The sequence below is a fragment of the Neltuma alba genome, unplaced genomic scaffold, assembly GCF_004799145.2.
Source record: "Neltuma alba isolate B1F8T4 unplaced genomic scaffold, ASM479914v2 tig00011952_pilon, whole genome shotgun sequence".
NCBI classification, from domain to species: Eukaryota; Viridiplantae; Streptophyta; class Magnoliopsida; order Fabales; family Fabaceae; genus Neltuma; species Neltuma alba.
The window spans coordinates 272,093-285,535 of record NW_021636531.1 but is presented as its reverse complement, the minus strand read 5'-3'; the positions used below and the strand labels follow the sequence as shown (position 1 = coordinate 285,535).

Sequence of the window (13,443 nt, the reverse complement as noted above, 5' to 3'; positions counted from 1 at the left end):
CGTCCCGTCCCGACCGGGACCGGGACAACCCCGGAACGGGCCGGGACACGGGACAGAAAATCTGTCCCGTTACTGTTTATCAAGATGAAACCGGGACGGGATTCGTCCCGTAAACAGCCCTAGTCAAAGAGACCTCTTTGAAGTTTAAACGGTTACACCCGCGATTCCGCTAGTCCTCAGGTAAACATCCTCTGGCATTATGCTTTCAGACCAAATCTCAAGCCATCTCTCTCCGTGTGTTTTGAAACAAGAATTGGTATTTGGAACTCTGACTGATGGGCTTATGAATTGGGCCTATAGAACCACGACACCGGCCAGGGATCACGCTCTCAATCGTGGAATGCATGGATGCTATGGGTTTTCGGTTTTTTTTTTTTAATTAACAAAGGTGATATCAACTAATTCGGTGATATCAATGACGACGATGAATGTATCATGATATGTTTTTACGGTTTTAATATTTCCCATTTATTATAAGGATTTCTATTTTCCAAATGTTGTGAGAACTGAGATGCCTGATCCAAAAGAGAGGGCCCAGCATAAAGTGTTGTGGGTCCCTCCTCCCCTCTGCTCCGCCTCAAGGTCTTTCCCGTCTGGGGCACTGGCTATAAATCCCCAAGCTTCCTATGTTTTTCCCACTCAAAGTTGCGATTATTCTATCACGCTCTCGAAACAAGTTCTTCAAAATTACGGAACATACCGTTATAAAATGCGGGAATGGTATCGGCTATAGCTTGGGCCTAGTAAGCCAACAAGGCCGATGGGCCACTTACTTAATAAATGGGCTCAAACACCTGGCTGGGAATGTTTTGTCTTGTGATCTTGAAGGCCCAGTCTGGTGCATATGCTTAGTTTTTATTTTCTTTAAAAAAAAAAATGATATCACATAAAGATTACCTGCGTGATAGAAGTTAAATTGTTTTTTTTTAAAATTGCTTTTCGTTTTTTTCAACATGACTGAAGCACAAATTATATGATAACCATCAACCGCAGTGGTAGTAATATAATTATTGCAATGAAAAAACGGATATAATAATGCTAAAGCTCTGGGAAGGGGGCTTCGTTTTTTTTTAAAAATAAATATAAAACATTTAAAAAAATAAGGAATCAAAGTATTCACCAGTTGTGAATAATGCTTCTTATTTTGATATCCGTGGAATTGTAGTCCTTAATATAAGAGCTAGTTTGACTTTTAATTTGATCCTAAATATAAAACCCTATTTTACTTTATTTCTAATATTTATCTATTTTTTTAATGTAATTCTTATAATGGTTGCACATGTTAAAATGTTCAAAAAATGATAATTTTAGCTAATATACATGATTAGCAAGGGCATTTTAGGAAAGAAAACACCTAATTATTATAAATAACTAACACAACAAACTTTCTAAATCTACTTAAATTAGTCAATTACTACTGGCCTTTATATTAAGGACGAAAAGTAAAGTAGTACTTTTCCGGTCCTTAATATAGGACCTAATTATTAAGTTGGTTTTGGTCTTAAATATAAGACTCATTTCTAATATTTATTAATTTTCTCTAAATTACCCCTATGGATACTCTATCAACCATAATCAAGTAGAAGAAGGAGATAGAATATTAAAAAAGATGATTATGGTGTTTTAGGGAAAATGTGTCATATTTTTTATAACTAACTAACTTACCTAACTTCCTTAATCTAATCAAATTGATTAAATAGGTCTTATATTAAGAACAAGAGGAGTATAACTTAGAAAACTTGAAGAGGATCACGTGATGGAATAAATCGGTGTAGCTAACAGCTTAACATTATGTATGAAAGGAATTTCATCTCATGAAATATAAAAATATTTATTTTAAAATTTAAACTCAAAACTGAGGAACGGATAGGAGAGTGAACAGAAATATAGTTGGGTAGAGTGAACAGATGATAATAAATTAAAAGTATGAATTGGGCAGAGAAGGATGAAATAAGAGAATTAAAGGGCTTAACCAAATTTATGTCAGTGAATTGAAGGCCAGCGAATGGATAACTCCAAACAAGTAAAGGCACATCCTCTTGCACAACGGCTAGTGCCCATGCTGGGTTTCTCCCAATGACTCACAAACTGAGTTATGGCCTCTTCCATTATGGTCCCCTTTTATTTACACCCCACCAACTCATATTTTTCTATAATATTATTTTTTTTCCTGCGTGTAATTTCTATATTGGACATGAAGCGACGCAAAATCACATGGGTCTTTTGCGAGAGTGGAGGTCAGGGGTAAGAAGTCGGGCTTCATCGTCCAATCCCAATGTCACTCTTTCCCTCTCCCTTATTCTTTTGGCTCTTTTTGGGGTAAAAGATAAGAGGGTGTTAGGAATTGAAATAAATTCTATGATATGTATATGTTTATATATTGTAAAATTATTTTTTTAAATCATGATTTGGTTTTTATTCAATATTCATGTTGTAAAATCATTTTTTAAATCATGATTTGGTTTTTCTTCAATATTCATGTTACGTGTTCCGCTTCAGACAGACCAAAGGCATGTTTGGATTCACAGTACTCTCATGTTTATTTCTGTAAATCACTAAATTATGATTGGAAAACTAGTTCCAAAAGGGGCCTAAGTTCCCACGATGATTTTATTTTTGTGTCTTGAGTTTAAAGATCCGAAACCGATCATCGCGGCTTGAAAGCATACGTTATCATTTTCAAACCCATTGACGAGATTCGTGGTTCTGTAAGCTTCACCTTCTCTCCGCAATAATCAATCCAACTTTAGCATCGTCTTTTCTCTGTGGAAACTTAAAAAAGTAAGTGTCTCCATCTGAGCTGTGTTTTCCTCGATTGAAAACATCACATCCTCACATGCTCCTCTCAGGCCAGGTCAAGTGAATTATGATGCTCACCACCCCACATTTGGATTTTTCATTTTCAATTAGTCAATAGTGTCGTGTTATTCAGTCCTCGAGTTTAGTTAAATATTGTTGTATTCTGGCGTCCTTTCCAGACGCGTCACATGCTGAGATTTCAGTGGGGCCACGTTTCCCCACCCCACTTTCTACTTTTATCCCCCCCATCTTGAACCTCCTTGTCGTCTTCCTCTGTGATTTCCGGGACCATAAGTCCATTTCTGTACAGATTTATGCGTCACAACTGGTGCTTCCCAGGCAAAAGATGAAGTATATGAATTTTATATTCAATCACGGAGACAGTGCCTTACATCATGAAATCTCCTAGAAAGAGAGCCTCCCCTGTTTCTCCCGAATCCCCATCTTCTTTATAGTTAAAATTAAATAGTTCAACCAATAGTGTAGTATAATCCTGACAGTAGTAAACGGAATGACAAATACAAGAAGAAAACACAGATGGAATCGTATGAACTTATGACATTAATAAAAATAAAAGTTTAAAGCTTTAAACGTCGCGGTCCCTCTTGCATTCAGGTGGCATTACAGGGAAGCGCTTACGGTCGGTGCAGTAGTTGTAGATGGTGAATTTCTGGCGAACCCATCTGAGTCTTCGCCATTGAAGAGCATCAAGGTCACGGAACTGAGGCTGGTCCCACCATCTCTTGCCCTGAGTGGCACAGAACTTGGCGTTCACGGAGGCCTCACACCCATCGATATGGAATCCCTTGTAGGTCGCTATGAAGGGAGCTTTGGACCAGTCTGTCTTCTCCAAACCACCCCTCGTGGCCCAGTCATCTGCATTCCATAAACTGTTGTATATTTTCATGGGCTGTTGAAATGGGAATTTCACGCCAAGGTCCTTGCTGTTCTTGAACACTCTGATTGGCACATCGTCCACAAAGAATCTGCACATTGCCCACATTCCGATTATGACTTTTCTTTGGGTTATTCTTACTCAAATAGGCGGATGTAAGGGTGAGAATGGAGTACTTACACAATCTGATACAGGTTCCAGAGAACAGAGTATCTGTGATATTCTTTGGTGGGATCAAACCAGAGGTAGATTCTCTGTTCTCTGTTACCCGAGCCTCCGGTGAAGACATTTGTCTGCAGAATGTAAGGTTGTCCGGATCTGTTCCCCAAGAACTCAAAGTCTATTTCGTCGTGCTCGTTGTTATTGGAAGATAGCTGCCAAAGTTCCCAATCACATATAAGCAAAACATCTTAAAGGAACAAAAAAAGGGGGAGAAATGGAAAGTTTGTCAGCATGCTTACATAGAAAGCTGTGACGGTGCCAGCAGAATCGCCAGGAACCATCTTGATGTGCATACTGAAGTGGCCAAACAAGTAAGATCCTTTGGACTGGAAACCAGTACCTGACGTCGAAGACAGTAGAAATGGTAAAGACAAAACGAAGAGCTCAAAGAACTAAGAGAAAGAAGGAGGAAAAAGGAAGAGGAGGGAAGTACCAGTGTACTTGTCGAGGTTGAGATGAACCTCAGAACCTCCATTGATGTATTTGATGTGATCATAAGCCCAAGTTGGGTAGTAGTTTCGGCCGAAGGGAACGTCGATGGCCCTCTTCGGGACGGCGGCGAAAGCGGCAGAGGCCAGGGATATGAGAACCAGACAGAAACACCAGTGAGAAGAGGCCATGGCTTGTGTCTTTTTTGAATTTGCAAGGATGGGGTTACAAACGGGTATATATAGAGGCACCACATCCTCCACCAGAGAGGCCTTTCTTTGTTTATTTCTTATTGGGCTATCCTATTAGTAATTCTCACTAATTGTTCCTTTCGATTTTTAAAAAAAAATAACAAATCACTTGTTATCTGATTTTATTGATTTACTCAAAATTAGCCCTGGCTTTCAAATATTAAAATAATTTGTTAAAACAATAATAGATGGCATGTATTGGTATTTGGTCATGAGTTCTGGGCTTTATGGGAATTAATGTTTTCAAGTGTTTTATATTAAAAGTTAGAGGAAATTTAAAGAGAAGGGACAAGAAGCAAAGAGACCAAAAAAGGAGCTTTGCGTCCGAAAACAAACTTTTGTTTGTGGTATTATTTATCTTAATTTCAGGAAAAATAAAAGACAGACAGATAGAGAGCAATCAAATGAAGAAGGATTTGGGGCCCACGAGATTTAAATGTGGGAGTTAAGCTGAACAATGCACGTTTGGCCATTTGTATGGGAGCTTCTCGTACCCTTCCTCAATTCTATCGTGTGGCCCCTTCTCAAAATCTAACAAATAAAGTAAGTAAAACCCTCTTGTTGCCTGTTTACTTTGAAAATTACACGTTTACCGTGCGACATGCACCATTTTAAAAAATAAAAATAAAGTTATTCAAATATAAAGATCCTTTATATTTTCTCTTAGACTGGATATTACATTTTTTTTCACCCAAAAAGTAAACATTATTCTGGTAGTTTCATCAGGTATTTGTAAATGATTTACTTGAGTGAATCATCCAAGGACAAAACCAGTTTCGGTACTTATCACTTTAATAAGCACTATAAACTCATCAGATCTGAATAATTCATATCTTATTTGGATGATTCATATTTGACTTCTGTTTTATTTTTATTTATTCAAAATAATTATTTTAATATGTTAAAAATATAAAATAGGGATAATCTCTTGACTATCATTCTTTTCAAAAATAGTTTTTTCTATTTAAAAATAATTAATTAAAAATGTTAAATCTGGATCATTTAAATCAGATATAAACAATTCAGATCTGATGAGTTTATGGTATTAAGCACCGAAACTGGTTCCCACTTCTATCTTGATCTTGACCGACTAGTTAGAAAAATTGTATTGGAAAAAAAAAACAGGAACTGTTGTTTAAAACTGGCATCCGTTGAAGATGGACAGATAATATATTCTGCGGAGAGATTGAAGCAGAGGGGCGACGACGCGTAACGAGTCTGGAGAAATCTAAACACCCAGTCCTCTTACGGCCCATCCTTTTTATTTGTTTAATTATGTAAATATATGTATTTGTGTGTGTATACGTACATATATAAAAGAAGGCTCTCTTATATTCTCACTGAGAGAGTGAAACTATTTAAACGTGCAACACCAACCACCCTTTTTTTATTATTTACAAATAATTTTTCAATCATAATTTACAAGTTACGAGATAAATATATTAGAAAAATTTTATCTTGATTTATATAATCGTAATTCCAAATAGACCATCAGACTTGCAAATAGTTTATCAAGTATGTATTTTCACTTTTGGAAAGTATATAAACTCGGGATCAGTATAGACTCACTTGTAACTCGGATGAACACAGTAAAATCACCAATCTTAGCGAAGTTATACGCGGCGAGTTAAGCTGTTCTATAAAAATAGAATCAATTTGTATTAATGGACGAACTGCTTGTGGTGCAGGTTTTTGGTAACGTGGGGGTTTGCTTTTGTATGTTGTGAAAGAACCAATCAAGTAACTCAAATTTTGAATATTCTATCTGTTTTGATCCTTTTATCACTCTCACAATCCATCCGTCTTTTGAGAAATTCAGATTTAATATTGCACTTCTCCCAAAGAGAAATCCTGACAAATAAAAAAGGATTGCATGTGGAGGGCAATATGTGGCCTCTCAATCTGGAAGTTGGAGGAACACAGACAGACAGGATCACATGATTTTGTTGCCGATTGAGATGAGATTAGTTTGTTTACGTGCATTAATTAATTCTGCATTACAGTTAGCCACCAATTATTAATCCTTTCATAATCACAGTTATTAGCTGTTGTTTAGTGCATGATTATCCATCCCCAGTTGGAACCCCCCGTGCTGTCTTCTGGTGCAAACCAGGAATCAAATCCTCCCACCATGTTATATTATATAATATATATAAGAGATTGCTTCATATAATAATGACTGAACTTGAGGAAGTAGAGATTTTGCTTTGAAATTAAGTTGACGCTTTAAATACAAAATATGGATCGAGTCCCTTTGGGGCAACATCCAAGAAAATTGGAGAATTACAATACAAATTGCAAGATCATTTCTTTCCTCACTGTCTTTGACAGGTGGGGAATAATGTTAATCACTGTTTACTACTGAGGCGTGGATGAATATATAACTATATATATAACACGTGGCCTAGTATCATAGGTTGATTCGGAGAGATGGATCAAATGATATGAGAAAGTAGGATAGCACTTTAATTTTGGGTTCATAAATTCAATGGGGAGAGGTTGAGCTTCTTTTCTTAATCCAATACAGATTCAGAGAGAACGTGCGTTGTCTGTAGTCATAGTCTCGAGAGTTTGAAAGCTCTCAATCACCAACACGTGTGGTTTCCCTTCTCTTTCAGAGTTCTGAAGCGACCGTTTTTATGGTTATTAAATTATAACAAGCAACAAGGTGACTGCTTTGAATTTTGAGTTCAACCCCATCCGTCATTTTCAATTCCTGTCCTGCCATTAATCCAAAAACCCTCATCTCCTTCTCATAACTCGGAAAATTACACTCACATAGATAAGTTTCTCTTGTTCTCTATGTAATTAGCAACACAGTTTTCCAAAAAAAAAAAGATGTATGACGGAGGATATTCTGGTGTACGTTTATGTAAGTAGATTTCTGAGGTTGTCATTTATGTAGGACAAGTCAAACGTGGATACCGAAGTATAATCAGAATCTGGACGAGTTAAGGGGGAAAAAAGATTAGATAGGAGGCCCAGATGCATGGGAGAACAAGTGGGTTAACAGATGGATACAGAGAGCAAATACAGAAGGTGTCTGTATCTGACAATAATGGAGGCTCCGAATGCATTTCACAGCCATATATCTCACCAAACTCATTAATCATTTTTTGTTCTCTTCTATTGAAATATGTAATTCTTGTCTTGTCACTTGTGTCCATGATTCTATAGAGAAATAGCTTCCCATTTAACCACTCGGGGGTAAATCTGTACATGAGAAGCTCTGCGAGATTGATTGATGAATTGAGGGTATTAAATTAGAGAGAGATTCCGTTGACAAACCTATATATGGATAATAGTTTTTGTACATAATAATAAAGATAAGCAGCAGAATAGTTATTTATCTGCCTAATCACCGATCCAAGGCCAAGAGTTACGAAAATCGCCCCATGAGGATCGTAATTCCTTTGCTGCTTCGGATCATTTTTAATTGTGAAGTCAGTGTAAGAGGGAGAAATAAATTACCAGCGAGTTCCGCTTGACAACGTAACTGAGACTTCCCGCTGGGCTGCCCAGAACCGGAATTCGTTTTCCCTCTCAGCAGTTAATTCAGGACTTTTTTTTTTCTCCTCCAGTTAAATGCTTAAAAATCAAATCTAATTAGTGGTTTTGATTTTGGTCGCTGAAACCATTGATTTGAAAATAATATGAATATCTAGTTAAACGCTTACATTGAAGGAAGGGCACATGCATCAATATTTGCCAACTCATTTGCATTCTACTAACAAACAAGCAAATCTCAATCTCATACGGCCAAGTGCTGACTGTCACTTAATTAAAATACTACCAACCACATCAACAAAATTAGTTAACAATCAAAGGCTTTTTCTACTTCCAAGTTCCAACTCATCCATCATTTTGATGAAAGATCCCATTCATGCTTCTTTTTTTTTTGCCAGGAGATCTCATTCATGTTATACATGAACCGGAATTTCCTTTTTGTGATCGATAGATCCAAAACAACTTAACCGCTTTCAAACAACTTGCGTGTCGCAATATGGTCAAATCAAGAACATTGTTAGGTGTTCATGGAATCGTGGCAAATCATTAATTTCTTTCTTCTTTCAAGATATGACACATTAACACGTGTAATGCAGGCCTTACGGTTTCAACTTATTTAAGAACTTCTCTCAACTTTTTTCTTGATAAAACTTAAATTATAATATTTAGGTGTCTGTCCTCAACCTCTCATTTCTCTCTTTTAAATTGTTAAAATAAAATAGGGATTTTTCACTTAACCCCAGTATACTCAGTATCCGACGATGATATAAAAAGGTGTAATCCATACGCGAAAAAGGTCAACAACTTTATAGATAATGATGGGAAGGGCGATCATTAGAGAGAACGAGTAGCAGCTCCCCCCGGAATATTCAGGCAAGAGCGGAGGCTTCTTGTTTGTTTCCCTTCTGGCTTTGACCCAAGGGAAGGGCCAAGTTGAAATTGCGTTGAAACCAATTCAATAACGTTGTAACCTTGTACCAGTAACGTGCACCAAGCTTGTGATAAGATCAACAGAAATTCTAGAACACTAACATCATGTGAGGCTCACATGTAGGACACATGCACGTCCCATTCCACGGATTAGTCTTTGGCTTCTAGCTGTGCTATCCGCTTTTGCTTGAGGGACACACTTCGATTTCTTCCATGCAACTTATTCATTACTAACCCCTTAAAGTGGTAGTGGCATCGAGATGATGATGATGATGATGATGATGATGATCATGATATACAAATTATGTATCTGTGTATCTGTGTTACTTGGTGAAAGTTTGTTTCCCATATCAAATGAAAAAGAAATAACAGTTAAATAATGTGTGCATCTAAACTAAGGAAAAGAAGGGGGAACGCATGCACTAGGCTTCATATTGAATTATGTCCTTCATGTTTCTTATCTAGCTCCTCTTCTTCCTTCTACTAGAACAACCAGTGTTTCTTCCTTGGTTTATCCCTGACTGGCGCAGCTGCAACAAAGAAAATTAAATAAATCACTGATCGATCGATAGAATTGTTCTCAGCAGTATTTGTGTTTTTTATAGGAAGAGGGTCGGTTCCCAGTAAGGTGAACTAACCCTGAAATGCATATAGTGAATTGTAATGAACTTCAGACCAGAAGCTCAGCCATAACTCTGCATCATTTGAGAAAACGAAGGTAATCAGAGGAATAAGACATTGCTGAGATTATTAATGATTTCATATTTAACGATTGAAATAATAATGGCAACGAAGGTCTTACGACACTTTGGCACTTTATTCAGCGGCGTAAGTTCAACAAAACACGTGTCTCTGAACGATGTCAAAAGACATATCTTTGCAGCAAACTACATTAAGGAGAATACATCATTATAATACTGAAATGCTAGTTGACAGTAACACAATCAGTGACATCATATAACATAAAATGTAAGCTCAAAGTAGTCATTGTGTTTAATGTAAGACGCCAAGAAATGTCGGGATGCGACTTTCATCTTCTCTGGGCAGAAAAGGGTCTGATAAACATGCATTGCCAGAACATCATTATTGCAATTAGTATATTTCATCTCTCATCTACTGTATATAAATCCTAGCACAAGCAAGCTCTCCTACATATACAACTTAGCTTTATGAGTCCTATGATATGGAAAGATTGCTTGTTAGTCAAGTGGTTACTTTGTGATCATATATATCACCATATATCTTCACTCACTGACAGATAAAGCTGAAACTCAGTTTCTTGTAAATGAGTATCTTTCCCGTAATACACCAAATGTGAGGTTTGCGCCGCGGCACACATAAAAAGAGAAGCTTTTAACTAACATAAACAATACTAAACAGATGATCTTATTCTTTGCAGGATGCATTAACTCATCCAAGTTAAACAAACTAATTTAACACAAACATTAGAACCTTGTCAGCAGCTGCCTGTAAGGTAACATGGTCTCCCCATTCTCCAGATCTGTGTAAGAGAGTGAACGCAGTAAGTTTACACTAGCATATGCATCAAAATATTACTGACGGAGACTGAAACAATAGAGAATGCCTAAAGTCCCACAGTGAGTAGTATGTGATGTTCTATGAAGTATTTGTGAGTTAGTGCCCTCCTCTCATTAGCTAGCTTTTGAAAGGAAATTTCCATTCCACTCGTCAATTAACTAACCAACGCATGTAATGGCTCATTGAATTTATAACAAATAATAATTGTGATGATTCAGCAGAAATATACGCACTCTGCCATTTTCTTGCAATACTGTTTGTACTTCATTGGGACATAACATTCATACAAGGAACGGTGATCTTTGAGCTGGCAAAGAGAAAACATCATGCAAAAAAGGAGAAACATTACCATACATCAGGAAAATCAACATTGTCCACCCAGTTAAGCAAATTGCAACCTAATAAAACCAGATGTCTCCAAAATTCAAAATACTGTCAGACACTGACATTTTACCTGCTTCACAATCTCTTTTCGAACATACTTGTGATGTTCAGATGACTTGTACATCTGATCCGAAATGGCTCGGAACTGCAAATATAGGGAGAATTATTATAAAATTTCAAAAGGTTCGTGGTTGTAAATAATTTCAGAATAAAATACCTGACAATTTCCGTCACCAGAGACTTTAACTTCACAAAGACCATATATCTTTAGCCTGAAATAGTGAAGAAAATGATTTAATACTTTCCCTTCAGGTAGAGCAGGAATGAGTTTGTATCATTTTATTAATTGAGTCGATCTTCGTTATTTTTTACAACTCTAGGTTTCTAAGACAAATCAATTTGTACAACAACAATCAACAGCCAGAACAATTGGTTCCAAAAATGCTCAAAGCTACAGTTACAAACCTTCATACTTCAGAATCTGTAAACACCGGGTCATGGAATAACTCAACTATTGCGTTCAATATGAAACCCTATAGGATAATAGGTCAACGATGAATTTAATTATACCGTTTCTTATATAAAGCCCAGCAGAATCAGACCGCTAACTATTCCTCAGGGTTGAAAGGTGCCCATATATTGCTCTTATCAAGAGGATCCCCAGCAACAGATTTATTTCATCGTATATTTCTAGGCACAGACAAATGGCTGCTAAAATATACCACTATGGATCCCCACTCTACTCAACACTCTCTACTTGAGTATGCAAGACAACTTGTCTCTGACCGCGTAAATTTTATTGAATGACTGATTTGCATATTGTTTCTATCCGTATCTGTTCTCAAGCAAGAAAAATTATGTTAAATACTTATTCTAAACAGCTAAATTATTGATGATAGATGATACAAGTGCGTATCTTAAACCCCTGCAGTTATTGCTGGCTTTCCCCCAAAAGGGTACATGTAGAGCCTTCAAAGCTTTATAATAATTCTCATAGAAATTGCAAATTTTGTGTAACGGCAATAAGAAGCACCTGTGAAGAAGACGCTGGTGATCCATCCTGGCATCACTTATGTTGGGGATGAAGGAATTTATCCGGGGCACATGCTAGAATTTCAAGAAGATGAGGATAAGAACTTCAAAACCGCGCTTAAAGTGAGATAAAAACATGAGAGAGAGATAATAGCAGAAAATAAGAAAACCAGAGCCAGCTAAACATTTAAATTCCATTCCTTCTCCTCCAGTGTGTCTAAGTTACTAGATATGAACAAACAGGATTTTCGAATCAGTATTCAAAATTCAAAAAGAAGTTTCAAAATCAGAAATCAACACGACAACCAAAACTAAGCATGATCTTACACGAACAGGTGCCAAGTTGGAAAGTCGCGTACCAACTGCACCGTCCAAGTTGGCATACTCCTCTGCTAGTACAATAGCAATCATCCGATCATCCTCAGTGTCATTCTGACTGCTAAGAGATGTTGAACTGGAACTTTCACCCCAATAATGAGTTACGTTCCTCATTCCCTGGTCTGGCGATAGCAGGAAAACTTTAGGCTAAAGCCTAAAGCCAATTTCGCAATGATCCTCAGCTAGTAAACCTGCAAAAATTGAAAGACCTTCATGGCTATCAAACATCAATAAGTGCAAGTTCATCCATCGAATTGACAAGTACTATGCATCTTTACTATTTAGTTCCTTCTGTCTAAATAGAATATAATTTAGAAAAATCGTGATTACTATACCATGCACCGACTGAGCCATGAAATCAGTTTAAAGCATAAAGGAATCACCGGGGAGATAAACGTACGATAACAGTCAAAAGGAATCCGTCCAGTTGAAAGTACCTTCACCCCAATCGTTCCGCATCTGCATATATTCACGTAGAAGTGCATCATGACAGAAAAAGACCTATCACGACGATCATGTGCACAGTGATGATGACCCTTGCCGTCCACAAACTGGTATCAGCAAACTTTTCTCAACATTAAATAGAATCTTCACATCAAAATGGCTTTTAAATATTATTATTGTGTGTGTGTGTGTCTTATGATCATACACAGACAGAACTTTAGGAATAAGTCACGGACGACGTAGTTTTAACCTATTAGTTTTTGGATGGATAAGAGGAGGGTTTACAACAATGGTTGCATGGATTGATGAAGTACTGTAATCAGATCGGAGCCTTTGATACAGCAATCGTAAGAACGTTTCGCCCAATATCCGAACAACTTGTGAACATGAAATGGATCCCCAGGACAACGAAGATAAAGAAAACGATTAAACAAACAGAAAAATCGATGGAATAAAAACATTAAATAATTAGATAATAAAAATGGCGGGACAAGAAGAATCATAATATCACCAGTACGAAGTTTTTTTTTTTTTTGGGCAATCACCACTACGAAATTAAAAGACACAATTACCTGCAATCTTGCTGGAAGATTGATGGCTAATGCTGAAGATCTTATGAAATGGATTTGACGA

At 36.9% G+C, this 13,443-nt stretch overlaps 2 protein-coding genes across 5 annotated transcripts; both read right to left on the bottom strand.

The window, feature by feature from the left end:
• Positions 1 to 3,141: 3,141 nt before the first annotated feature.
• On the bottom strand, positions 3,142 to 4,542 carry LOC114719813 (xyloglucan endotransglucosylase/hydrolase 1). The gene is made up of 4 exons (XM_028905350.1): positions 4,350 to 4,542; positions 4,156 to 4,256; positions 3,875 to 4,068; positions 3,142 to 3,785 (listed from the first exon to the last, which is right to left on the bottom strand). The coding sequence occupies exons 1-4, from the start codon at positions 4,534 to 4,536 to the stop codon at positions 3,386 to 3,388; spliced, it is 882 nt and encodes a 293-aa protein (XP_028761183.1). The 5' UTR covers positions 4,537 to 4,542; the 3' UTR covers positions 3,142 to 3,385.
• A 4,348-nt stretch (positions 4,543 to 8,890) lies between these two features.
• LOC114719801 (OTU domain-containing protein DDB_G0284757) lies at positions 8,891 to 13,363 on the bottom strand. Of its 4 annotated transcripts, none has more exons than XM_028905333.1 (10): positions 12,767 to 13,363; positions 12,316 to 12,557; positions 11,990 to 12,063; positions 11,174 to 11,228; positions 11,027 to 11,101; positions 10,806 to 10,879; positions 10,486 to 10,534; positions 9,836 to 9,920; positions 9,672 to 9,728; positions 8,891 to 9,563 (listed from the first exon to the last, which is right to left on the bottom strand). In XM_028905333.1, exons 2-10 carry the CDS (start codon positions 12,478 to 12,480, stop codon positions 9,517 to 9,519), a joined length of 681 nt encoding a protein of 226 aa, XP_028761166.1. In that variant the 5' UTR covers positions 12,481 to 12,557; positions 12,767 to 13,363; the 3' UTR covers positions 8,891 to 9,516. The 4 variants fall into 4 exon arrangements, with proteins under 4 accessions (XP_028761166.1, XP_028761168.1, XP_028761169.1 ...); XM_028905335.1 differs by having other exon boundaries at positions 12,804 to 13,363; XM_028905336.1 differs by having other exon boundaries at positions 12,702 to 12,781.
• Positions 13,364 to 13,443: the final 80 nt, after the last annotated feature.